Source organism: Artemia franciscana, chromosome 14 (genome assembly GCF_032884065.1).
Source record: "Artemia franciscana chromosome 14, ASM3288406v1, whole genome shotgun sequence".
Taxonomy (NCBI): Eukaryota; Metazoa; Arthropoda; class Branchiopoda; order Anostraca; family Artemiidae; genus Artemia; species Artemia franciscana.
In genome coordinates, this window is record NC_088876.1 from 33,243,149 (window position 1) to 33,271,085 (window position 27,937).

General features: G+C 35.1%; 1 protein-coding gene across 2 annotated transcripts in view; it reads left to right on the forward strand.

Moving 5' to 3' along the window:
* LOC136035606 (helicase POLQ-like) overlaps positions 1-20,451 on the forward strand; it is a 154,479-nt gene extending 134,028 nt beyond the window's left edge. The window contains exons 15-18 of one of the 2 annotated variants that reach the window (XM_065717484.1): positions 3,671-3,841; positions 12,184-12,297; positions 16,334-16,468; positions 19,095-20,451. In XM_065717484.1, the coding sequence (XP_065573556.1) occupies positions 3,671-3,841; positions 12,184-12,297; positions 16,334-16,468; positions 19,095-19,169 (495 nt within the window). In that variant the 3' untranslated portion in view covers positions 19,170-20,451. The remainder of the gene's footprint in view (positions 1-3,670; positions 3,842-12,183; positions 12,298-16,333; positions 16,469-19,094) is intronic. The other variant, XM_065717485.1, reaches the window with a different exon arrangement.
* Positions 20,452-27,937: the final 7,486 nt, after the last annotated feature.

Sequence of the window (27,937 nt, forward strand, 5' to 3'; positions counted from 1 at the left end):
TTCTTCTTAATGTAATATTAAATATATTCTTTTTTTCTATCGTTTTTCGAAGCAAAAATGATTTAACTTTAATGACCAGGTCATAGCAATAGATTTTTTTAATGTTCCATTGATTTCTCCTTAAAGTTTAAGTAAATAATTAAGTATCTTTTATTATTTCTTGTTACACTTTATTAAAAAGAAGCAGAGGAGTTTGTGGAGGCTTCGTTTTATAAAATCCAGCACTCTAAAATTAAAAAGCACTTATTAAAAAGAAGCAGAGGAGCCTGTGGAGGCTTTGTTTTATAAAATCCAGCACTCTAAAATTAAAAAGCACTTATTAAAAAGCACTTATTAAAAAGAAGCAGAGGAGCTTGTGGAGGCTTCGTTTTATAAAATCCAGCACTCTAAAATTAAAAAGCACTTATTAAAAAGAAGCAGAGGAGCTTGTGGAGGCTTCGTTTTATAAAATCCAGCACTCTAAAATCAAGGCAAGTTTAAGTAAAAAAAAATAGCAAATTAAGTTTGATAATTAGAACGCAAAGTAACCAGAAGTTCTAAGAAAGTTCAGAATTTCGGATAACCCGGGCATGAAGCCTCCTTCCCCTTGCTTAAGTTTTTGATATTAGTGTATATGTAGGACTATGTGGTCTTTTAGGCAAATTTTATCTAGTACTTCAAGATTTCAGTTCTATGTGACTGATCTACTACGGTGTGGAAGATCAGTTGCGTAATTCGATGTTTCTTTTTTTTTTTTTTTCTTAGACAAACATTGTGTTGAACTCAGATTTCTGTTTATGGTATTTTTCCTGAAAAAAAAGGCGCTTAAAATGCGGATTACGTGACCCATAAAAGCCAGCAATTCAGAATATAGAAGCCAGAAAAATTAAAAAAAATACAGATGACTTTGCCTGGAAAGTCATAAAAAGGACATGACTGAACTCTCACAAATAATGTTTCATGCCACGGATTTCATTTTAATCTTCTTAGGACTTCATTTTGAATTTGTAGTTTTTAGTCATTTCTTCTTTTCTCTTTTCTCTTTCTTCTTTTTTTCTTTGATCTTTTCTGTCTTTTTTTGCTGACTCGGCTTGAGGCTGTTGCCAATATGTTTGAATTTTCGTCACTCACTCTTCACTGTTTCTTCTCTGGTATTTGTAAACTGTTTAAAGGTTTTCTCTCTGTTTTTTTTTTTCATTTTTCTTCTTTTTTTAACCAAAAATTAACGTGTTTCTTATATTTTCGGTTCCATGTCTATGCCTATTTTTCTGCGTGAAGTTTGTCTCTTGCCTGAATGTCTGATTTTTTTTAAGTACCAAGGACATCAAAACAAAAACATTTCTTGACCATTGGACCCATCTTTGATCCAATCATAACCAAATTCCTCGATTTTTTACGATTTTTCTTTTTTTTCAAAATTATGAAGTTTTTAGGTAAATACTAAATTTTCCTTAGTGTTTCCACGTTGAACCGTAAAAATAAATAAGAAAAACTAATTTATTAAATATAACAACGCTGTTTACCGTTAAAACTCCAACATTAACATTTTGTTGATTCCCAAAGACAGTTACTCTGTCAAAGGCAAGCTAACAGCTTTGGTGTTAACAACAGCTTTTGTTGTTAACAGCTTTGGTGTTAACAACAGCTTTTGTTGTTAACAGCTTTTACAGCAACAGCGTTTGTTGTTTGGTGTTATATATTTCTAGCCTTTTTTCTTTTTTTACCTATGTTTCTCTTTTTCAATTTGACGTTTCTCTTTTTCAGTTTCTCTTTATCCAAAAATTAGTAATTGTATATTGATGTTTTTTGTTAAAAACAGAATTCCCTTTTTTTCTAATTTCTTTAGACTATAGCATATATGGTTCTCCAAATTCCGCTTAGCCAATTCAAACAGCCAGTTTTTTGTTCTATGTTCTTATGTTTTTAGCTGTCTGAAAATGACCCCTGTTCTTTTTTCTGATCTCGTTTCAATAGACTATTAGATCATTTCAAACAGGCTTATTTTTAATTACTATTATTCCGTGTATTATAGTATAGTGTGGTATCAAGAAAGCATAAATAAAGTTTAAACCTCGCGTAGGGCTGTCGAGGCTATCAAAGGCTTGCAAAAGGAGAGGCTATAGAACAGGTTTGTGGAGCAAAAATAGCCATGCGTTTGTCAGGTTGGTTCCAGTGGCGTACCTAGGGGGAATTTAAGGGGGAACTCTGTCCCCGGGGGGCGCCGAACTAGGGTTGTTTTTTATATTATCTGCTTTCGTTATGCTAGTGACAGTATTGGGGGGGGGACTGACATTACCAAACCCCAGCTACTCCTCTGGTTCGTTGTTATGTAGACAAAAAGAGGACATATCAGTGCTATTCATGCAAAAAAGTGATTGTCTTTGATGTTCAAGCCAGGGGACTGTAAGTTTCTGTCAGGGCTATCGGTCATGGTGATTCCAATGGTGTATTTTTGTTCCAATCCAGCGTCATGTTTAAAGCTCTAGGGCTATTTTTCGAAATTCATTTGAATTTGCTTTCAAAATAACATTTTACTACTAAGATTGATTGAGATAGTAGTCACCAATCCTGAATCAATTAGAAATGGCAATCTTTTTCTCTGAATCAGCTAGGAATGTCGATTTTTTTATTTTTGCTACTATGGGCCATAGTTTGTTCTTTACAAGATTGCTGCTGCGGCCACAACCACGGTTTCTGGTATGCAGTTATTATCAGGGATATGACATGGGTAGTGTCTTGAATAGCCAGACCATAGCTGCTCGTATATTTTTCTTACACCAAGACAAATTAGGCCATCTATTAATTGATAGGCGTTTTCCGATTGAAAAGATTTCTCACCCTGAGGATGTATAATTTTAAACGCCATCTATGTTTTTCAGTCTGAGACTACTTGGGGTTCTAACTTGCTCCTAATCTATTAGTAAAATCTTGCATAAGTAGAAGTCTAATTTATATACTTGTATAATTAGCTGTGTCTGTAATTCCATGCTATTCAGTAATTCCAGCATTGCAAGCAAGCGTTTGATATTATGCAACGGGTACCTGAAGCCAGTCGATCATTTTGCGTTATACGGTCAGCAGGCTTTATCAAAATGTCAATGAACTTATAATTATTTTCGGTAAATCTGCCCTATCTTTCTTACGGCAAGGAAATCGAGTTGAAACTTTCAGAGGAAGTTTTTTTTTTAGATAGGGACTTCATATTTAATTTTGAGGGAAAGGGCCAAATAATTTTCTCCTGTCCTCACAAAACATTACATAATAATATCATAAAGTATTATAATAGTAATTTTGTCATAATACAGCAATATTATAAAAAAGGATCTTACTATATAAAATCTGTAAGTGTCCGTAACTCCAAGCTAGTCACTATTATGAGAACAGTCACAGGATATTATACAATAGGTACTTGAGGTGAGTACTTCTCCATTATATAACCAGAGTCAATAGCCAGTAGATTCAATTCCTATAAGAGAATATACACCACGGTTGTTTTTTTGTTTTTTTTTAAATACCTTTTGTCTGGCAGACTCTTCAGCTGGTTACAAATAATAATACCGTGTTGCTATAATATTAATTGACATTAGTAACAATGTTGGATTTTAAGAGTTTGGATTTTAAGTATGAAAGTATATTTTAAGTGAAAATGAATTTGAAAAAAAAATCCTTTTTGATATTGTCACTCTTTTAGGTGAATCATTTTACTTTGAAACGTTTCTATTTGGCACTTATGCTCCATGCACTTTGGCAGGGTGAGTCCATTTGGGATGTGGCTGATGCGTTCGATTCGGATCGAGGTCACGTGCAAAATCTACTCCAATCTGCTGCCTCGTTTGCCATCAGCTTGAAGAGCTTTAGCGAAGTAAGTTCTTAATGGGTTAGTTTTTCTTAACTTAAACTGTTTCGCATGCTGACCAATGGTCTGCGTTGCTTCATCCGACGCTTCCTTTCTTTTTCCCCATATTTTCCCATGTACCCCAAACACGTACGCAGGAATTTTTTTCGAGGGGGGGCCCAAAACCTTCGAAACAGCAGATATAAAGAAGCACTTTTTTTATTTAGTAGCTAAATAAATGCAAAAAGCACGTACATCAGAAAATACAGATTAACTTTAATCTTTAGTATTGTAGCGGATGGGGGGGGGGGAAGACTGAAGCCTCAAAAGTACGTTTTAGGCTCAGGTTATGTTCATAGCGATTCAGAACCAGTGATTAATCTATTATATTCCACTGAAATGGAAATTTTAGGGTCAACAGTGCAATATGGGTGCTGTGGGGGGTAGTTCTTCTTTTGCGAAAACGTCGATTTTAATGAAAAATGTTAGTTTCCAAAATTGATCCATTGAAAGCTGTATTTTATCCTGAAAAGGGGGGATAAACACCCTAATATCAAGGATAATTCTATTTTGCTGTGGAAAGCAAACTCTCTTTACGAAAAAAAAATAACAGTACAATTGCTAATTGCTTCAAAGAGGGTAAAAAGTTAGACAGAAAATGAGTTAATAACTGGGCAATGACTTGACCGGATAATTGCATGCTGTAAAATCCAAAAAAAGGGCTTCACACCTGTATCTAGATTCTTAATAAATGTCCTACTTTTGCCAGAAATCCCAAGAAACCATGGGGAAATTAAACATTTCAAAAAATTTCGGGGGGGCCGGGCCCGAAGGCCCCCCCCCCTGCGTACGTGCCAGATGTACCCATTTAGAGCTGGTTCGACTCTGGATGAGCTTATGCAGTCACAAGATTGACCCCCGTTCCAAATTAAATGACCACCGACACCAGGAGTTGAACCACTGCCTTCAGGTTTTTAAGTCTAGCGCTTAAAATAATGGGTTAGGTTGCTACCCCCATTATTGTCAAATACCCCAATACTGGCAAAAAGGCAAAATACGGCGTATTCCTTGTAAAATTTGGCAACAGTCTATTTTATATCCTTTCCTGGACTAAACGCTATAATAGCAATTTTTACTTCATTACGTTCAGAAAATGTATATTAGTTGGACTTTCAGGGTCGGATCCACTTTAATTGACTTATTCCCCCCCCCCTCCTAAATCTTGAATATAGTTAGCTTCTGTTTTTAATTGGCATGACGATCCAAATTTTATGAGAGGAGGTGCACAGCTGTCTTGGCTTCAGATGGTGTGATGCTGCACTGAGAGGTTAGTCGTAATTGTAAAAGTATCGTGAACCAACTGTTGATGAGAAATAAGTACAAAAAGATTACAAAATTCAACACAATGAACAAACTTAATTTTAGTCTGGGGCTATTTCCAGGTATTTTGTGGGGGGGAGGCTCATTTAAACTGGAAACGAATCTGAAAATCAAATAAATTTGTATTTTGTAATCGAAGAAGATATTTTATTATAGTGTTTAGTTCAGATGATTAGTAAAACTAGACTGGTGTTGACATTCTTCATAACGTAGATCCGAAAATCAATTAAAAGGATTAATTATCTTTTCAAGTATTTTTATTTTGTCCTATTTGTATATATGACCAGTTTAACAGCATAAAAGATTTCAAAGTTTATGCTAAATAGATGCCGCTGAGTTACTTGTCTCTTAAGTTTTAATTATGTCTGCTCTATCGCTGGGTCATACTTGGATTTTCGCCAAAGTTGGCCTCGTGATGTATTATTGCCTCATGATAAGTATATTAATTTGTCGAGAGGATACTTGAGATGGTAAATACACCGATGTTAAAGCACCAAAGTTTCAAACTTGGATTTCAACCAATTTTTGGTCAGATATTTTTTTTATGTGTTTATTTTCATAGCTACTAAATTAACCAATGGTGATTTATCGGTTTTGGAAATTTAATTTCTTTTATTATTGTGAATTCAATTATGTGGCAAATGTGGCCCCTCTTTGGGGCAAAACCACAGTTTGGTGCCTGAAAATGGCAGAAAATACCACTTTCCCTTAGCACAACGTTTTTAATCACTGAAATTGGCACTAAAACTTTCACTTTCCGTTCGAATGAGCCCTCCCCCATTCTTCTAGCACTGCTAGTTTGATACTATCACCTCTGGGGAAAAAAATAAGCATGCATCCGTGATCTTTCTTTCGGGATAAAATGTAAAATTGGTCATTTTTGTAGATGGAAGCACCTTCGATTGGGCTCTCTAACATACTGAATCTGATGGTGTGATTTTCGATAAGATAACTTGACTTTTTGGGGTGTCTCCCCCTTTTTTGGAAATCCGTCAAATTTTCTCAGGCTCGAAGCTTTTGGTAGGTATAATTAAACCTTATGAATTTTATGTATTTTGAATCTGAACAAAAAGCCAACTCTTTTGATGGAATAAATGTTGTCAAAATTCCTTTTCTGGAGTTTCTATAAGCTTCTAACTCCTTACCCATAGTTGGTTACCATGAATTGTTTGATGCATAATAATCCTTACAGAGCCTGAAAATAGAGTTCTTATGCTAACCCTAACAGAACCCTAACCTAACCCTAATAGAGTCCTTATAGAGTTATAGAGTTCTTATAGATTTATAGAGTTCTTTATAGAGTTTTTACTAGCCCTAACGTACCTTCATGTGTAAGAGAAAGGTGGACGCTGAAATATTTTAATTTTGAAATAATTATTTATAGTTTAATATAGAAATATTTTCTGTCGATAATTATCAGAACTGAAGTTTCTGCCATCGTGAGTCTAACTTGTTCGTCATTCTAGCGCAGAAAATATGAAATCCTTTGCGAAGCAGCCCAGAAGAGAAAGAGAGAGAGAGAGAGAGAGAGAGAGAGAGAGAGAGAGAGAGAGAGAGAGAGAGAGAGAGAGAGAGAGAGAGAGAGAGAGAGAGAGAGAGAGAGAGAGAGAGAGGGAGGGAGAGAGGAGAGAGAGAGAGAGAGAGAGAGAGAGAGAGAGAGAGAGAGAGAGAGAGAGAGAGAGAGAGAGAGAGATCGGTATATTTAAAAACTATCGTAGCATAGCTAAATTCAGTTTTTTCACAAAAATCATACATTTAAACAAAAATCACACACTACGACTCAGCATTAAAAATTGCTGTGAAGAAAGGCACAAATGAGTTGGCGTAATGATTAGTTCGTACTTTAGCGGGCACAAGTTTATTAATACAGGAACAAGGTACTTTAAATACGTATTTCAAAGACGTATATTTAAAAACTACCCTGTCACTGGTTACATAGTGTATTTAATCTTCTTATATAAGATTCTGCCGTAGAATTAACATTAAATAAAATTTAGGCCCTTCCCCTAAAAGAAAATATTGCTTGCCTACCTGGAAATATTACTTCTCCAATCTTAGGTATTCGTATTAAACTAATTTCAAAAACAGTATATAAACTTTTCCTGAAGAAAAATATCGACCAGACATAGCAAAAATAAATCTATTAGTAACTGAAGAAAGTTGGAAAAAATTTTATTATTAAAAATTCATAAAAAAAAATTAATAAAAAAAAACCTGACTTCTAGAAATTCAATTGTGAAAAATAGACTCTGTGATCCTAGTTATTCTTTTCAACTGCAATAATACTAGTCTTGAGACGCTTTTATCCAACTTCGTGTACCTAGGTGAAAAAAGAAATAAAAGGCAAAACCAGCACCTGGATTAGAGGTCGGCACCGTTTCTGTTTCTGTTTTTTCTTTATTTTTTTTTTTTTTTTTTTTTTTTTTTTTTTTTTTTTTTTTTTTTTTTTTTTTTTTTTTTTTTTTTTTTTTTTTTTTTTTTTTTTTTGAGAAAACTAAAGAACATAATACAGGTAACCGTTTTCTTCCGTTAAAACGTGGATTAAAATTACAGTTCTTATTTTCTGTTCTCAAAAAAGTCTTTTACTTCGGATTAGACTTCTACTCGCCTTTGATTAATAATTAGTTCGTATCATAGGTGATCGATAGTTGAATGTATAGTTTCTTAAAATATGAATTTTATTTATTGTTTAAGTTTTTTATGGTGTCTGTATAAAAAAAAATAGGAGAATGAAGAATGAGCAACTATTTATATATTTATCTAGTTATATTATTTATATTATTATGTTTATATTATTTATTATGTTATTGTATTTATATAGCTATATTATTTATAAAGTTTTTAAGCAAGAATTAATTACAGATAACACCATCAAAAGTTAAAAAAAAAATCAAAACTAACTTTATATTTTATATAATTACGTTATAATTTATCGTGATAAGGGAAACGAGTAAAATAAAAATATTTTATGAAATGAACGTAAACGCTTTTATGTGACAATTCTTTAATTTTTTTTTTCCTACTAACAGAAAACACTGACATTTTTTAAGACAAAAAATTGAAGTGTGGGGCAGTCACCCTCTATAATTTATAGAATAGAATAATAATTTATTATCAAGCAAACTCTCACAACCTAAAAAACTGCCGAACTTGTTGCCTTCAGTCAGCTATGCCTGCATTGTGTACAAAAAAAAAAAACAGACATAAGTACATAAGTGCAATATTAAAACATAGCCTACAGCGATGAACGAAACTTGCCTGTCAAAAAAAATGAGTACTATGAATAAAAATGAGTACTTAAGTACACAAACATAAGTACATAAGTAAAATGTAAGTAATATAAGTAAAAATAAGTAATATAATTAAAATGAATAAAAATAAGGGCATAAGCAAGAACATAAGTACATTATAAAAAACATACAGCGATGAATCCAACTGGCCTGTCAAATAAAAATGAAATAAAAAACTAATACATTGACAATACATATGAGACATTACATCAACATTATACATCACAATTTTCATTTATTTTTAATTTCAACGAACGCTGGCACAAAGCTCTTTCTGTAACGCTCTGTTCTTGCATTAATAGGATTTAAAGCCGGTTTTTTGTATTTTGATCGAGGTAAGTGGGGCTTTGAATAGCAATAAGGGGCTGTGAGTACACATTGAAAGCGTGGGTTACGATGGAGATTATTTTTGAAATCGGTAAATAGAGTAACACGTCGGGCTGCCAAAGTAGGGAGGCGGAATTCCTTGAAAAGGAAAATGTAAGGCACTTTGCCCTAACCTAAATAATTCTCAGAGCTCTCTTCTGGATAGTTTCTAGCCTATCGGACTGATCCACCGTAAGACCAAAATGCCACACTGGGCAAGCATACTCAAGCTGTGGACGGCTAAAAGGTATATAAAGGCGGAGGATATGTGCTTCAGGGCATGAAAATTTAGCAAATAGTTTAAGGAGAGACAGAGATGCACTGGCCTGTTTGACAATAAAGCAAATATGGGTCTCCCGTTTCAAATCGCTAGTCAGTGTGACACCGAAGAGTCTAGTTTTGTTGTAATTATTTCTTTAGGTATAAAGGTTATAGATGATGCCTTTGATTTAAGAAAAACTAAAGGTCATAAGATAAGATTTATGGGAATTCACTTTCATTTTTGACTGGGTCGCTTCACTTGCAACGTATTCGAGAATTCCCATTGCACTGCTCTTAATAATTCTTCTGCACTTTTCGAGCCCTGACATGTCATCCACAAACTTCCATTGATCAGACGAAACATTAGCAAGATTGTGAATCATTACCAAAAATATTAATGGACCTAAAAGCGTACCCTGCGGAACTCCGCAAGAAATAGGGAGTGAATCAGAATAAACATTTTTGTACCTAACAACTTGACTCCTATTTGACGCGAAAGTCGAAATAATATTGACTGGGGTAGATTAAATTCATTCAGCAATTTTTCAACTAAAACATTATGACTAACCAGATCAAAGGCCTTTTGGAGGTCAATTAAAAGCAGATTGAGCCAGGTATCAGGCTCGTCAAGTAATTTGTTTACAGTACCGAGGAGACTGACCAGGTAATGTATCGTTGATAAACCTTTCATGTTTCCGAATTGTTGTTCATCAATAAGTTCAATTATCGTCTTTTTAAGCCAATATGCTGCGAAGCTTTCATACAGTTTAGAGAATATTGGTGTTGAGGTAATTGGTGGGACTCCATAAAAATCCAAACTAACACCTTTCTTCTCTATGGGTGTAATGTATCCTTTTTTCCAGCACTTAGGGAATGAACCACTTCTAGTTATATTATTAAAAACATTTGATAAGTGTTTTGATAACTTATCAGGAAATGCTTTTACTAAATCAGTGGGAATATCAAGGGTGCATATGGAATTTCTCTTTAGTTTACGTATTTTCGCACCAACATCAACAGGCTGTACTACAGGGATATCCAAGTCTGGTGCTGAGGGGGGGGGGAATATTACATGAGAGCGCAGAGAGGGTTTGAACAATAGCGACAAGGTCTTTATCTAGCGAATTAGCTGTAGTTTCTGGGGGAACATCAAGATTAAAGTCAATATTTTTGACTGTTTTACCGCTGATTCCCTTGACTGAATTATACCATTGCTTTGGTTGTGCTTTAAAGACTTCCCTTACTTTGTTTACAGTAATACTAGGGTGAAGCTTTCTGAATCTGCTTTCTACTAGGAAGCTTTCCGAATCTGCTTTTTAATAGATTTCCTTAGTAGCTTCTTCAGTTTTTCCTTGGCGAAAAAATTAATTTTTGTCGGATTAAACGGAATTTGCCTTTGAATGGTTGGGAAGTGTCCATAACCGCCCTACACGTTCACTTATAGTTTTCAAAATTTCAATCAACCTGGATTGCAAGAAAAAACTAAGCTTTTAGTTTATTGCACGTTGGGCGACAAAATCATTTTTTTTTCTTGATCAATGCATAATAGCAATTCCTCCAGAAATTTTTTTCTTAGTAAACTCTGAGGTTGAAGAAGGTTTTGGTTACCTCCAGATTAATGTTGGTTGGGCCTTCCAGGTTAAATGTTGGTTGGGCGTTTAAGGTTAATGTTGGTTGAGCTTTCGAGGTTAATGTTCGTTGAGTGTTCGAGGTTAATATTGGATAAGCGTTTGAGGAAAATTTTGGTTCGGTGTTCAAGGCTAATTTTGGCTGGGCGTTCGTGATCATTGTTGGTTAGGTCTTCAAGATTAATGTTGGTCGGGCCTTCCAGGTTCAATGTTGGTTGGGCGTTTAAGATTAATGTTGGTTGAGCTTTCGAGGTTAATGTTCGTTGAGTGTTCGAGGTTAATGTTGGTTAGGCGTTTGAGGAAAATTTTGTTTGGGTGTTCGAGGCTAACTTTGGCTGGGCGTTCGAGATCATTGTTGGTTAGGTCTTCGAGATTACTGTTGGTTGGGTGTTCGAGGTTAAATGTTAGTTGGGCGTTTAAGGTTAATGTTGGTTGAGCTTTCGAGGTTAATGTTCGTTGAGTGTTCGAGGTTAATGTTGGTTAGGCGTTTGAGGAAAATTTTGTTTGGGTGTTCGAGGCTAACTTTGGCTGGGCGTTCGAGATCATTGTTGGTTAGGTCTTCGAGATTACTGTTGGTTGGGTGTTCGAGGTTAAATGTTAGTTGGGCTTTTAAGGTTAATGTTGGTTGAGCTTTCGAGGTTAATGTTGGTTAGGCGTTTGAGGAAAATTTTGGTTGGGTGTTCAAGGCCAATTTTGGCTGGGCGTTCGAGATTATTGTTGGTTAGGTCTTCGAGATTAATGTTGGTTGGGTGTTCGAGGTTAAATGTTGGTTGGGCGTTTAAGGTTAATGTTGGTTGAGCTTTCGAGGTTAATGCTGGTTAGGCCTTTGAGGTAAATTTTGGTTGGTTGTTTTAGGTTAATGTTGGTTGAACGTTCGAGGTTAATGCTGGTTAGGCCTTTGAGGTATATTTTGGTTGGTTGTTTTAGGTTAATGTTGGTTGGGTGTTCGAGGTTAAATGTTGGTTGGGCGTTTATAGTTAATGTTTGTTGAGCGTTCGAGGCTAATGCTGGTTAGGCCTTTGATCTAAATTTTGGTTGGTTGTTTTAGGTTTATGTGGGCTGGGTGTTCTAGATCAATGTTGGCTGGGCGTTTAAGGTTAATGTTGGTTGAGCCTTCGAGGTTAATGTTTATTGATGTGAAATTTGCGGATTTTTTACTTCGATTTGGCTTTGTTTGCGGAAAGATAAAGTTACATTAAAATGTCAAAAAAATTCAAAATGTCCAAAAATGTCAAAAAATGTTATAGCAATTATAAAAAAATGCATTACTGTGTGAAACTGCTTAGAATATAAAAAATATTTGTTGCTTCTTTCTAATTTCTAATTACTTCTTGTTTGAATTAAGGTTTTCTGAACCTCTTTTCTTGTTCAAGTATTTTTTTTTATTATATTTATATTTTGTCTATTTCATTATGTATGTTTTGCACATTTCTGTATATTATAGGAATTTGACGAGTTTTGGGCATTTGTGGACCTTTTTGAAAGCTTTGGCCGACAATTGTCCCTTTGTTGTACAGCTGAACTTATCCCTTTGATGGAGCTTCCATCTGTGAAAAGAGTAAGTACACCCCCCCCCCCCCTCCCTCAAGCCTATTTTCTTTATTTCATAGTATAAGAACTTTTTTTTGATAAACTTTTTACAGGTGAAAGTCGTCCAAAAAGAAAAAAAAATGTATGCGCACTGACATAGGTGTTCATTTGCCATATACGAGTATTTGAAATATTTAAATATTTTAAATACTTTTAATATATAAATATTTTAAATACTTTCAAAAGAAATATTCTTATTTGAAATATTTAAATATTTTAAATACTTTTAATATATAAATATTTTAAATACTTTCAAAAGAAATATTTTTATTTGAAATATTTAAATATTTTAAATACTCTTAAAATATAAATATTTTAAATACTTTCAAAAGAGTCCTTCAGTTTTTCTGAAGAAGTCCGTCTAAAAAAACGTTTGTCTTATCTATTCGGTCTTGTTAATTTTTCCAACTTTGTTAATTGGCTAGTTTGGCCAATTTAACTATTGGCTATTTGGCTATTTTTGCCAATAGGCTAATTTGGGACCTGATCAAGCAACTCGTTCGATCGAATTGTGAATCCAAAATTTGTTGCTCAAAAGCTTATTAATACAGTTAACCCTGAAAAAAAATAACTATTTAGTCGCTTTGTAGTTAGTTTTATTATTTGGTACAGATTCATTCCGTTTAATATTTCTGAGTTGGTCGGTCCTTGCTAAAAAAAAAAAATTGGTACTTATCTGTTAGGCGAAAAATGAAAAATACCAAAGCATGATGAAAATATAATATTTTAGAAACAAATCTAGGATTTATATTGGAAAATTAGGGGAAAGGGTGGGGTAAAGTATAGCGAGTCTGCATACCAAATTTATTAACCACATTTATTCTGCATATTATGAAGTAAGAATTGGTTTCTAACTTCGCGCTCTCCTAATACTTTACCCCCCCCCCCCCCCTAATGTATAAACATACAGCCCAATTATACAAGTCCAATGTTTATGTCGCCCACCTTTTTGCGCTTAGTATAAGCTAATTGTCTCTTGATACAAACAAATGAAACCGGTTTGTTCTCGAGTTTTATTTAGCGTAATCCTTGAATGTTACCGCTATAACAGATATGTAGCAAATTTTTAATTAATTACCAACAATTTTCTCAAAAACTAATTAAATGTGTCTAAGTAAGATCAATGGTTTCGTTTCTTACTTAAAGTCAGAACGCCAGTTACGACAGTTAAAGCCAGTAAGGACAAGTGAGATAGTTTTCGTAACTTAAATGAAATTTTAAAAATCATTTAACCCATACCCAAGCAAGTCAGTGGGATTGTCGCAACAACCGATACGTCGCTTCGTCGTTTGCAACAAAAATACCCCTATGCGACAGAAATATCTCGGGAAGTTTCTTTATTTTTTCATCATATAAGAAAATTGCAGTCTAACTTTTTTTTACATTTTGTTTATCGATTCTCTTCTTGTTTTGAATTCATTTAATAAATATTCGTTAATAAACTGACCTCATTTTGTGCTTGCTTTGCAGCACTGGTTTTTTTTTCAATACTGAACAGGAATAAGTCCCTCTTCTTCTGGGTGTAGCTTTGAGAATTACACCTAAAAAGTTTGAGGAATTTTTAGAAATGTTTAAAATTTAAGAAATGTCCTAAAAATTTTAGATTTTCCTCTTTACTATTTCGTCTATGACGCATAAACGAATCTTAAAAAGTATAATTAAAACCAAAAAACGATAATTTAATATCAGTACAAAAATTAGATAAAAATTTAATATCTTGAAACTATAAAATTTTTAATTCTAAAAATAGAAGAAAATATTAAAAATATCAAAAAAATAATGTGAATTTTAAAAATATTTAAGAAAAAACCATAATAGTACAATAACTCAGGCATAACACATCAAAAGAATTGTAGTCTAATTGTTTATTTTTACATTTTTATCTATATTCAATTTAAATTTCGTTTAATAGTAGATTCTCATTAATATGTCGACTTTATTTTCGGCTCGTTTTACAACACTGTTTTTTTTTCTTCAGTACCGAACAGAATCATGTTCTTATGCTCTAAGGTGCAGTTCCGAATTCCTAAAAGCCTAAAAAGAATTGATTAGAAGATATTTGCTTGAATCTTGAAGCATTTGACTTGAATCAATTGCTTGACAAATAACTTTAATACCCTTGCCGATTTGGCTTTTCATCTTCATCATTCCTTCCGTGACACACTCACGGAAGATTTCCCTCTGAACGGAGTTTCAGGAGGTTCACGGAGGAACGGAGGTTCACGGAGGAACGGAAGTTCCTCCTCTGAGATAGTGCCTTTACAGTTTTCATTATTGTATTGAATTGTTTAAATTCCTTTTAAAGATACCCGATGAATTTTTCTAGATCCTTTATCGGAACGGTAAACATAATACAGAAAAGGAGGCAAAATTCAAAGCCCCTGAAATGTGAGAAGTTCTTCATTAGGAAATGAAATTCTCGGATTTTTGTAAGGTCAAGGTACACGTTCGCTCTTCTTGGTAAAGAGAACCACCTATGATAGAGGATCCATATACGATGGGCTCAGGAAAGACGGTATCCAGGGGGCTACGGGTTTGCATTCTTCCCCTTCAAAATTTTGTCCGACTCGTAAAGACGCAACAAAATACATATAAACAAATTTCTGATGCGGTTTTAAAGTTTTCTTTACCCCCCCCCCCTCCCCCCCCAAAAAAAAAATCCTGGATATGCCCTTGGGATAAGGACATCCGTTTACGTGCTGAATGTGAAGTTCTTCATTAGGAAATGAAATTCTCGGATTTTTGTAAGGTCAAAGTACACGTTCGCTCTTCTTGGTAAAGAGAACCACCTGTGATAGAGGGTCCATATACGATGGGCTCAGGAAAGACGGTATCCAGGGGGCTACGGGTTTGCATTCTTCCCCTTCAAAATTTTGTCCGACTCGTAAAGACGCAACAAAATACATATAAACAAATTTCTGATGCGGTTTTAAAGTTTTCTTTACCCCCCCCCCCCTCCCCCCCCCCAAAAAAAAATCCTGGATATGCCCTTGGGATAAGGACATCCGTTTACGTGCTGAATGTGAAGTTCTTCATTAGGAAATGAAATTCTCGGATTTTTGTAAGGTCAAAGTACACGTTCGCTCTTCTTGGTAAAGAGAACCGCCTGTGATAGAGGGTCCATATACGATGGGCTCAGGAAAGACGGTATCCAGGGGGCTACGGGTTTGCATTCTTCCCCTTCAAAATTTTGTCCGACTCGTAAAGATGCAACAAAATACATATAAACAAATTTCTGATGCGGTTTTAAAGTTTTCTTTACCCCCCCCCCTCCCCCCCCCAAAAAAAAAAAATCCTGGATATGCCCTTGGGATAAGGACATCCGTTTACGTGCTGAATGTGAAGTTCTTCATTAGGAAATGAAATTCTCGGATTTTTGTAAGGTCAAAGTACACGTTCGCTCTTCTTGGTAAAGAGAACCACCTGTGATAGAGGGTCCATATACGATGGGCTCAGGAAAGACGGTATCCAGGGGGCTACGGGTTTGCATTCTTCCCCTTCAAAATTTTGTCCGACTCGTAAAGACCCAACAAAATACATATAAACAAATTTCTGATGCGGTTTTAAAGTTTTCTTTACCCCCCCCCCTCCCCCCAAAAAAATCCTGGATATGCCCTTGGGATAAGGACATACGTTTACGTGCTGTTTGTGTTGAAGAGAGGGCAAGTTCTTCAAGGATACGAAAAGTGGTTGGGATTTTTTTTTTTCTATGAAGAAAATCTTATTTTTCAAAATCAGCGGAGGGACATGTTTTTAAATATTTTCTTTATAAAGATACAACAAAAGGCATTTTTCAAAACTTGATGCCCTAAAATGACTTTATTTATACAAACCACAGGAATGTGTTCACCTAATACATTATGGGCTTATATACCAAGAATCTACTCACGATAAACCTAATATACCTAATATAATCGTTTAATATAACTTGACTGAAATTTGGATTTGGAAGCCAGATAAAATAAGGCCTTTTACTAGCAGTAATCTAGATGTTTATATTCTAGGGACGAGCCAAGCAGTTGTTTAGAGCAGGTTTTAGAAGTCTCTCGGATGTCGCAAATGCTTCGCCTGAAATTCTTACAAGACGTATTGATAATCTCCCTAAAAGAGTTGCCGTACAAATTGTTGCTGCTGCTAAGGTTATTTTTCGTTTTTTCGCTGAAATTTCACATTTTTCTTCTTCTTCTTCTTGTTTGATTGTTTGGATTCCGTGGATGTTTAAAAGGGACTTATTTATGTTTTTTACTGTTTTAAAAAGTAGAATTGAGAGAAAGGGTCAAACTTTAGCGTAAAGAGCGGGGCGCTGATGAGGAAGCAGGCTCTTTCATATGCGAAGTAATTTCTGTTCGTTTTAAGTTTTAATGTCGCTCCTTACTTTCAGTTAAAAGAACTTGTTTTTTTTTAAATTTAATAATGAATAAAAGCTAATTTTTTTCCATTTACCCTTGATAGTTACTTGGCAGATGAAGAAAGACTGGTAGAAACCGGCATAGGTCGTATTACCGATAGCAAATTTTCAAAACATTATGATTTGAACTACGGCCACATTAGCCGAGGAGACGGGATGCTGGACTTTCAATTTTTTGGGGGGGGGGGTAGAGGTGTTACTCCGCAAGCTCAGTCGCCGTGAGTCTGGGAAGCTAAACAAACAGCTAAACAAAAACTCCCCGACGGAAGAATCGTAGGAGTCAAGATGTTTCTTTAATTTATAGATAAATGATTTGAAATTATGAATAATGGAAAATTTTTATCTGGAAAAAGTGGTTGGAAGACTTAACTTTCTCCCCTATCCCTTCTTCTCTTGTATCTCCCCTCTCCTCCTGTACGACATCCTCAAATTGCAACTTTTTCGCGAAAAAAAAATGCCTCACTGGTGCTTATTAGTTGTTGTTTCTTGAACAGTATTGTTCTTCCCATCTTCTGATGAACAGTATACGTGTTCGAAATATCCAGTTAAATATTTTTATATCTATTCACTGTCAATTAAAAGGTTTCATCCCTATTTCGAACTGTTTTACTTTCGTCATGGAAAGGCAGTGTGGTCTTCGAAGTTATCAATGTCTAACTATGATCCAGACCCTCCCCTAATGTCTAACCATGATCCTAGGCCATACAAAAAAGTTTGTTGATGTTCTAGGTTAATATTATTAATTTACTTATTTCTAATTAACAGTTGGTTTGTAAGGCCAAATAATTAAAATTTGAAAGATAAATAATAAAAATTTGGCAAGCTATTGTGTGTAGCCTAGGAATATGTCCAGGTATTAGGAGGGGGATGCTGTTAAACTGGAAACCACTGAAAATCAATTATGTCATATTTTGAGTAAATGTTTTCCATGAAGTAAAAATTTGTTACTGAATTATTTAGTTTAGACGGGAGGATAAATCACCCTGTTACTAAGAACAATGTACTTGAAATTGCAATAAAAGCAGATCTACAGGTAGTACGAAAAAAGATAGCAATAAGTTGAAAAGTGACAATACCCAGTGTAAATTTAGCTTCTCCCAAACAAAGAAAAAAAATAAAAACGGCTGTTTATATGAAAAAATAAAGAAAATTACGATGAAACTTAAAATTTTTTTAATATTTAGGTAGGGTATATGCTTAATTAGATATAAATGCAGCAAATTTTCCTAGAGGTGTTGTATTTTGGAGATAAAACTGTGATAAAAATGAATAATAGGCACTTTATGTAAATAAAGGCAAAGGTAAAGAATACGGTATGGGACTTTATAATCCCTACTGGTGGTGCTGCTCTCTGTTTCAAGACCCTTCAGCCAGGAAGTGCGACGGGGGAGGCAGTCATCATGTGCTTGTGCACATCCTTCCTTTGACCATCCCCAGATTTCCTCTAGGTACCCATTTAGAGCTGGGTTGACTCTGGATGAGATTGCAGCCAGGCCCCCTTCCCACTGACCAATACGCCACTGACCCCCCTTCTAAATCAAATAAACAACGACACCAGGACTCGAACCCCTGCCCTCGTGGACAATGGATGTATGCAAATTTTGCGAACAATATAAGATAAAATAAATAGTAGCTCGCAAATCATGATATTTCAGATAGAAGAGGGAGGGGGATAATCCAAAGGTCAACACTATCTTACTTGCTTGGCCAGACATATTTTCGTGTCACTTAGCAGTCCATTAGCGCATCTTTTTTCCAGCGAATTTCACAAAATAGCCTAGAATTGTAAAAGACAATTCCATTTGGTTCGCTTTTTTTTCTTTTTTTTTTTTTTTTTTTTTTTTTTTTCTTTTTTTTTTTTTTCTTTCAATCATAGACTAAGAAACCTGCTTAAAATAAAAGATTCTGAATTTATTCAGAATTTTTCAGAAAAGTATCAATTTTTTATTGATTTTTGTTTAATTTTTTACGATTCGGACAAATATTTCGGGGGGGGGTTCACAACCCCTAACCCCCCTGGATATGGCCTTGCTGCAGATTAATGACTTTTTAATTATTAGTTTTAATCATAGGAATAATTTTATTCCTAATTAATTTTCTTTTCTTCGAGAATGGGCTGTAAAACTATTTGTTATTTGCAATATTTTTTTTAGATTATTGCATTCTAGATCGTATTAAGGGGAGGGACTAGGAGGGACTTGAAATACCCCTGCCCCCTGAAATGCTAGTCTGACTCTAAAAGAATGCAATAAGAATACATAAAAACACATTTTGATGAGTTTAAGTTTTTTGTAACCCCCCGAACAAAAATTCTGGATGCAGCCCTGATTGAATTAATTCGTATTCTTTTTTTTCAGATGCTGATAACTGAAAAGGCAGAAGCTTTACAAGAAGAAGCGGAAGAAATACTGTTGCGTCTTCGAGGGGCTTAGTCTAATTTTTCAATGCGTTCCATTCTATTTGCCATTCTGTCAATGACGTAAGCAAACTCAGGGATTCTTATATTCTAGACCAGTGTCTCACGATATGTTGTGTGCTTACTTCAAAGCTAGCTGAGTGAGCTAGTCAAAAGTTTATCAAGAATTAACCATCAATTGTGTCAACTGGGGAAGGGTGTCTGTGTGTGTGTTATTTTTCACTAGAGGTTGTTTGTTCTCAGTGCTGTTCTGTTTTCTTTTCCTCGTATTTTAGAAAGTCAAAAAAATCCTTGCCCTTCCCTTTATATTTTTGTGGATTAAAGCCACTACTAGATATCTGTGGTTGTAACAAGGAGAAAAAAAGAGATCGCCACCTTATGTTTCCGAGCTAAAAAGTGTGTTTCAATTCCATTGGTCAATTTTTAAGATAAGTTTTTGTAAGCCAATCCCACCATTTGTTAAACGTATTTTAAATAGTTTAAGCACTAAACCTAGCCGAAAAGGTATTGTTATCTTATACGAGTAGAACTGGCTCTAGTGTTGAAAAATCTCAACGTATTACCCATGTATTACCATTTTTTGCTTTTTTCCAAACTTTTCAATTGTTTTTTTTTTTTTTCTCAAAAACTAAGTCCTATGGTGGCGCAGTGGGTTTGATCTCAGGTTGGTAATACGAGACCTAGATATTGAACCCGGCTATAGCAACATACTGCAGGGCGAACGCAAGGACCTTAATCGTCCCTAATCGTCCGATGTAATGCATCTCTCAGAAATTGAGATCGGATACCTATTGCTACGGTGCATTATACTAATTCTATCTTATTGCTACACTAAAAACATCGAATACTTGATAGCGTTGGTAATTTTGGCCTCCAACACTAGCGTCAGTTTCCTCTCTTTGAGTTACTCATGTTCTTTGACCCAGCCTTTTGCTCCTTGTTACTATGTTAAATTTTTTATTGAAAATCGTAAAACCCGATTGGTTCTTTTGTATAAAATTTTAAACCAATAAAAAAATGAAAAGGTCCATTTGGTCAATACTAAGATGTAATGAACCTCATATTCCGTAATAAGAGACTCGGAAAATGGAAAAAATCTGGCATTGGTAAATTTAAGTCAAAATCAACGGTTAATCTTCTACTAGAACTTTCTCATCGCCGTTGATTTTGTGGATTCAGAATGGAGTGTGTTGTTGTTTTTTTTTTAGTTGTATTTGACCTTTTTTACTTTGTTAGTTTGTCATATTTGAATAATCAATTTTTGTCACTTTCAAACGAATAAAATTATATTGGAGAGATATGCACATTTTTCTGCTGTCAAATTCAGCCAATCAGGGTAACGTCACTCAGCTAGGAGTGTCATTTAGGGCTAGTAACTGAAATTTTGCCTAGGGTAGGGGGCTGTAAAAAAAAGTAATGAGAAGCTACTATACCTTACCAAGCAGTCTCAGTTTTATACCCAAGCAGCTGAACGTACCTTACGATGGTTTGGAGCCTTATTTTCAATGCCCCTATACTTACCTGCAAAGACGATCTTTGACTTTGATCCTATGACAGCCGGTTGGAAGCGACCGACCTAAAAAAGGATAGTCCGACAGCCTGTCCAACTTCCTGGCGGTGGCAAACATCAGACTGAGCGAAGCGCAAACGCTTGCACAGACCGAAGCGAATGTAGGAGGTAGACGTCACTCTCTACACCAAATAATTCTGGCAGGAGGCCTCCTAAGTCAAAGTCAAGCTGTACAAAAATTAGTGATCGTTTCATTAGGAGAAATTCTACAGTTTAGTATTGATAGTAGTTTAAAATTGATTACTTATTGATTAAAAGTTGGATGAAATTAATTAGAAAGCAAGATTGACTAGGATTTCATCCAGCTAAGTGTGCCACCTAGAACCAGAACATCGCATTTTGTTAGTGAGGGTTCTTTAGGGGAAAAAATCCGCGTCATCAATGGCCCAGGAGCAGGGGCTTATCCAGGATTTTTTTTTCGGGTGGTGTTTTAAACAAGGATTTTTTTCGGGGGGGGGGGGATTACACAAAAACAAACTAAAAAAATCATATGCATTTTTTACGCCTTTACAAGTCGAACAAAAAATTTGGAGGGGAGGGGGGGGGTAAGCCCGGTAGTCCCTCCTCCTGGATACAGCCTTGACTATCACCTGAAAAAAAAACGTTTAAGTTGATATTACTTTGAAACCTTTTGAAGCCACCAAAACACTAACTTAAATCAGCTCCATCGTCTAACTTTTAGGTCACTTTTGGTCACTGTCACCAAGGGCATATCCAGGATTTTGCTTGGGACCGGACTTTCAATGGGGGGGGGGGGAGTACAGGAAAAAACATTTAAAATACATTAAAAATTTGCTTTTTTTGAATTTTTGTTGCGTTTTTACGAGTCGGACAAAAATTTAGGGGGGGAGGGGATAAACCCAGTGGATATGGCCTTATTATCACCTGAAAAAAACTGTCACTAGATTAAACGCTCTTGACCACAAAAACAGCGTAAATTAATTATTATCTATTGTTCGGCTGACCTATAAATAACGATGGCATTCCGTTCTTGTTTCGGAGTCACTCTGAATTCTAAAATTAATTTAGGGGGTCTTAAAATTAACTAGGAAATTGAGTTGAAAACACCTTGAATGACGAATTGTCGAATCGAGTTAAATATGTTCAACGAAAGACTAAAGAGAAAAAAAAAGTGTCGTTATCGTCCATAAGGGGCACCACCGGATAGAGGTCATTAAAAAAAAGAGACTCCCTTAAATCCTGGTAAAAACAAAACTACCAGTGGCACTTGCCCCCCTCCCGCCAAAAGTTTACTGACAACTCTCAACATGTCAATAACTCCCAAGCTAAACCAAAGATCTTTCCAGTCAATCTTTTGACAGAATATATTTTATTGAAAATGATATGGAGTTACTAGATGGTTAAAATTGGAACCTAGCCAATATTACTACTACTATTGCTTACAACTTATGGCGGTACCAACCCTCCTGGTTCAAACACAGCTGCGTCCGCTCCTCCTCCAATCAAGAATATCAAATCTTTACTCTCTATCCCCTCCCATGTAGTCCCGAATTTCTTGACCCGTTCGGGTACAACCTGGTTTTCGTTCCACCCCAGATAGATAGTCAAAATCACAATCTTTGGCAATCTGCCATCCTTCATCCACAAAATATGGTCAAGCCATCTTTACCATTCTTTCATCACAGCTCAGTTAGAATACGAAATTTCTGAATTTAAATGTCCGATACAGACGCGTAAATTGGGGTAAACGGGGCTGTGGATTTGAAAAATCTAAAAACCATTTTAATTAAAATACCTTTGTTTGGTATTTTAATTCTCTTTCTCTTGTTTTCAATGAAGGAAAAAGGTATTAGCTTAGAGAACTACCTGGAGAGGAGGGAACATGCTAAGAACACGATTCTTACCTCATAATATGCAGAATATCATAGTTAATACAATTTTGCATGTAGCCAAACTTTATATTCACTTATTTCATTGTTTTTCCAATTTTTATAATATATTTATTATTTTTGTCAATAGCTTTTTCTTCAGTTTTGAATCATCCCTGAAACAGAGCAGCTTTTACATACTTTATTTGTAGAGAACGTTAAAGTAAATGCAGTGGCGTTAACACAAAATTCATGAAAAAAGTCTATTGACTAGACAATTTCGTGAAAAAATATAGATAGCGTTTTTTTTTAGAAAAACGATCGGGATCTTGAGTTGACAAGGCTGCATTTAGTAAAATTTTCAACGAAAAATTGATGAATTTCTTAGGAAAAGTGGAAAGACATTGAAATAAGTGAAGATAAAAAATATCCCTTCCTTAGATTTAAAAATAAATTTAACCCCCCCCCCCCCAAAAAAAAAGTTTTGTGAATTGACGTCACTGATCGTATGGTTTAGATTTTAAATATTTAGATTATGCAATTCTTGAATAATATTCAGCTACATTTGAGAACCTTTTATTGGTACTAAACAATATATTCTGTAACAGCAAACTCTGTTATGTAACAAAATTATGCGAAACGAAGTTTGGATGACCCTATGGACACAGTTTGGTGACCGAATAGAGCTTCAGGTATCCTTATAAACAAGCACCTCTATGTTGAACCTAGGGGAAGGGGAGGGCAAAACAATCTAGGGGCCAAATGCCATTTGGATTTTGTATCTGCTCTTCTTTTTGAAAATTCTTCTGTCGGTTTTTTGTTGCTTTCGACTTTTATCTTTTTAGTAGGTTTGCGTCGTTTTTCAGATTGTTAGTTTTTTTTATTATACATAATTGTCTTTCTCGTTTGCACTTAAAACGTATTGTTGTTTATATAAATAAAAATAGTCGCAATATATATTTTATTCTTGCTTCATTGGCCATACTCGACACTTCATTTTCTTCGTAAATTTTTTTTTTTACACTTGTGATGATTTGACTTGTTACTAGATTATTCATAAATGTCATCTGGGTCAGTTGCTATTCCTAGCAATCCTTTTTCACTTAGATAAACAAAAATATTCATTTATTTTCTATGGACAAGAAGCTGAGCTGTTAGGTTTCCACATGAAATAAACTCGCAATTCCCAAAATCAAAGATGGCAGTAGTATTCAATACCAGAAAATATTTTGGGAGGTAACTTTGGACATTTATTCAGTTACCCTTGTCTTTCTACAGTCTAAATTTCAATGTTCTCACAGGCCAATTTGTAAAAATTTTGCATTTGACGTTTACTCTGCTGGCCAGACCTCCTGAAAACCATTTTGAGTTTGTCGATCCCAGGAAGGCGCTAGTTTAGCTCATCTGTTCTGCCAAGCTTTTACTAGGTATATTTTGGATCATTCCCTAATTCTTAATAGCCAACTGCCTAGGGCCAACAAAAGCAGGTTAAATTATTTGATTTTCTTCTTTGAGTGTTTTGTTTTTGTGTCCCTGTGTTCGGGATGGCCTCCCACGCCCCTCCCGCCCGATATTTAGTTATTTACTTATCCTTGTTACTTCTCTTTTTTGTTTTTTCTATTTTTTTGCCGTGTTCATTTTCGGATTTATTAGCATGATGTTGGTGTTTTTTTCTACGCCTTTTTACTCTCCAAGCCTTACGAGCTCTGCTCTCTGTTGAGGCATAATATTGTTTTTGCATTTTTGAAGTTGAATAAAGAATAATAGTAACAGTAAACATCCCCGAATAGAGTGGGGGGAAGTCGTAAGGAAAGATTTAGGGAAAATGAGAAATTCTTAGGAGGGTATAAAGAGGAAGACTTTGGATAGATTTAGGATGGAGGAGTGGGCGTAGCTATATTAGCCTCATACGGATTGTTGCTGAAGTGAGCTGTTAGTAGTAGTCCTCCCTATTTTATTCAGACCTGCTCTTCTTTCCTTTTTGGATGAAATAAATCAATCAGGGAAAAATGGGAAATAAAAATATGTTCGTTTTACTGTAGGCAATTTATGGCGGTTTTTAGAGTAGAAGAAAAAGAAAGAAAAATAAAAGTTCATATTTTTAGAAGTTTTTTGATAAGGAAAAGCAAGTAACTAAAAAGCAGTAACTAATAAGGGAAAGTTTCAAAAAGTAAGTTGTAAATTTGAGAAATATGCTTAATTCAAACAGTTCGTGGTAACGAATTGTAATTAAGGAGCGACTCGGCTCAATAGTAACCGAAACTCTAAAAACACAACTTTGATATCAATAGATACATCTAAAGAATTGGCTTTTTATGCTGACTCCAAATATATAAGATTCATTAATTTCAGTGTTACCCATCAAAAGCTACCAGCCAGAAAAAAATTGCGTGATTTCCCAGAAATGAGGGATTGACCTCTCCTCATTACCTTGCTCTTTACACTAAATTTTGATTTTTGTCCCAATTCTTTCATCTGAAACACAAGGGGCTCTTAATTAGAATAAGAATATATCTTACAAGTACTAGAAACATTAGCGTGAAAAGCGATGAATTGAGGAGGGGGCAGCTCCCCTCATATACAGAACTATTTCTGTTCGTTTCGAGTTTTAATGTAACGCCTTACTTTCAGTTGAAGATGCTTGTTTTTGTAATTTAATAAGTATTTGAATTGAGTTTTTTTTTGCGAATCTTTTTTTTAAATTTTCAAATGCAATGCTTTTAGGTTGTGAGCATTCAAATTGACGCAACCACTATTTGAGCAGCAACCATTGAGGTTGCTTTTTTCGCTTCATTGAAAAGGGCAAAAAAAGCGTTGGAAAGGGCGAAATTCTTAATGATCTCAAAATGGAACTCAAAAGAAACCGCAGTAAGAAAAGACAAATTCCTCCGGCTTCTAAAACTACTCATGGAAAGTCTGGCAACAAATGGAAAAGTAAATATCTAGAACTGCTTTGACAGGTTCAAGAATCCTCAATTTTCACCTCAATTTCTGAGGTGATTTTTTCCACCTCATTTTTCAATTTCACCTCAATTTCAGTTTCGCAATTTCACCTCAATCTCAAGACACCTCGATTTTCGGGTGAGCAAAACTCTGCAAAAGATTGCGGAAAAATACCAGCAAATTTATCGGATACACCGCATATTTGACAAATTTGTGAGCAACGTCCGGCACAAATGTCTTAGCGTCTCACCGGGAAAAAACATTGGATATGAAGAAGATTCAAGTTCCTTGACGAATCAGATCCACAGTGAGCCTGAACTGGAGGCTGACGAGTCGGCGATCGCTGGCATTTCGTTGGTTCATTGCAAAGTTTCTCATGTGTCGTTTTTAAAAGCGTGTTGCAGGATTCAAGGTAGATGATTCTTTTTTTTTGACGGCTTGTAGAGCAGGCTGCGTCAGCGGAAAAAACAAGGATGAATTCCGTTTTGCCAGGGTGAAAGACTCAGCATCGATCTGTCAGAACCACGTAGATGTTCCAGTCACCAGACTCAGACTCATAGTGTTCACGCCATCATGTTTGTGCTCGATCACAAATTTGGTCATCTGATGCTGCATCAGTTTGGCTCATAGTATTCACGCCATCATATTTGTGCTCGATCGCAATTTTGGTCATCTGATGCTGCACTAGTTTGACTCATAGTGTTCACGCCATCATATTTGCGCTCGATCACAATTTTGGTCATCTGATGCTGCACTAGTTTGACTCATAGTATTCACGCCATCATATTTGTGCTCGATCGCAATTTTGGTCATCTGATGCTGCACTAGTTTGACTCATAGTGTTCACGCCATCATATTTGCGCTCGATCACAATTTTGGTCATCTGATGCTGCACTAGTTTGACTCATAGTATTCACGCCATCATATTTGTGCTCGATCGCAATTTTGGTCATCTGATGCTGCACTAGTTTGACTCATAGTGTTCACGCCATCATATTTGTGCTCGATCACAATTTTGGTCATCTGATGCTGTACTATTTTGATTTCGATTTTTGTTCGCCTTTTTATTTTAGAAGTAACACTGTCTTCCTCTAAATAAACAAGTTTTTTCAAGTGAAAGTTTTACGTCTTAAGAGTTGAAACCAATCCAACTTTTTTTCAGTTACCTGCCAAATTCTTTTTTGTGTCCAAAGTTAAATGAGGTAACTTTGAACGCCCTTTAAGATTATTTTTGCTCTCAAAACGTGGAGAACAGTATTTTTATACAGTTACAACTGAAAAATTCTCCGAAAGCCAAAAATGATTTCAAGGAAACAGTAGTAGTTAGAACAATACCACAAAATAACCTTGATTTTTTTAAATTTCTAGTTCAAAGTGCCCCTTTCTACGGTGGCTTTAGATCAGAAGCTTTGTAGTTACCTGTGAGATTGCTCTCCCAGAATTGTCAGCTTGGACCAACAAAAATTAATCAAATTCGTTGCTGTCACTTTTAAAGGCCATAAGTTCGGCCTATAGGCCGATATTTTAGTAATAATTACCAGAAAACCGTTTGCTAAGCTCTTACGAAAAAGAGGCAAAATGGAAACATAGGTTTGCTGATATGCTGATTCTCCCTTTGAAAACAGCTTATCAAATGGCTATTGGCAATTATCTCAGAAATGTGGAAACGTCAGGTACAATCCTCAGGCGATACGTCAATGGTATGAGTTTCCTATATATTGCTCACTGGAATAGTGCATTCAATAAATCTGCCCATTAATTAATATACCCATAATATACCTATTATTTGGTTTTTTTTAAATCGATCTCAAGAAAAGAAATCGTTCAACAAATCCATTTTTTCTTTGATTTGGTGCATCCAGGATGTCATTGTAGCCGCTCCAAAAGATATCTATCTCCGTATATTTTTTCTGTTATTTGTATGCAGCAAAAAAACTTAAGTAATATATTTGTCTAACAACGAAATCATCTAACTTGGATTTCATTTTGGATAAAGTTAAAACTGTAATCCTTAGCAGTTGTTATCTTGAACGGGAGTCACAATCCTTTGCAATTTATCAAAAAAGAAGATTATATTACCAGATGTATATTGATACCAGGTTACAAAAGGTCAATAAATTTAAACAATTTCCGAATTAAAGTCGAAACATTTTCAGCAGTTCTATTTTTGCCTAAAGGAAACAATACAATAAACTGACAATATTATTTTTTGATTATTTATATTTTTGTTTTCTAAAGCCTTGATGTAAGGTACGACTTCTCGATCTACTTGCAGTTTTCATAAAACACTTAAAAAGTGACATAACTAACTGGATCAGACAAAATGATTTAACTCGAATCATAGGGATTTCAGTTTGAAAATAATTAAAACTAAAATCCCTAATAGCAATTTTTATAGGAATGAGGGCGCAATAGTTTATTCTCTGTCACAAGAAAAAAAAG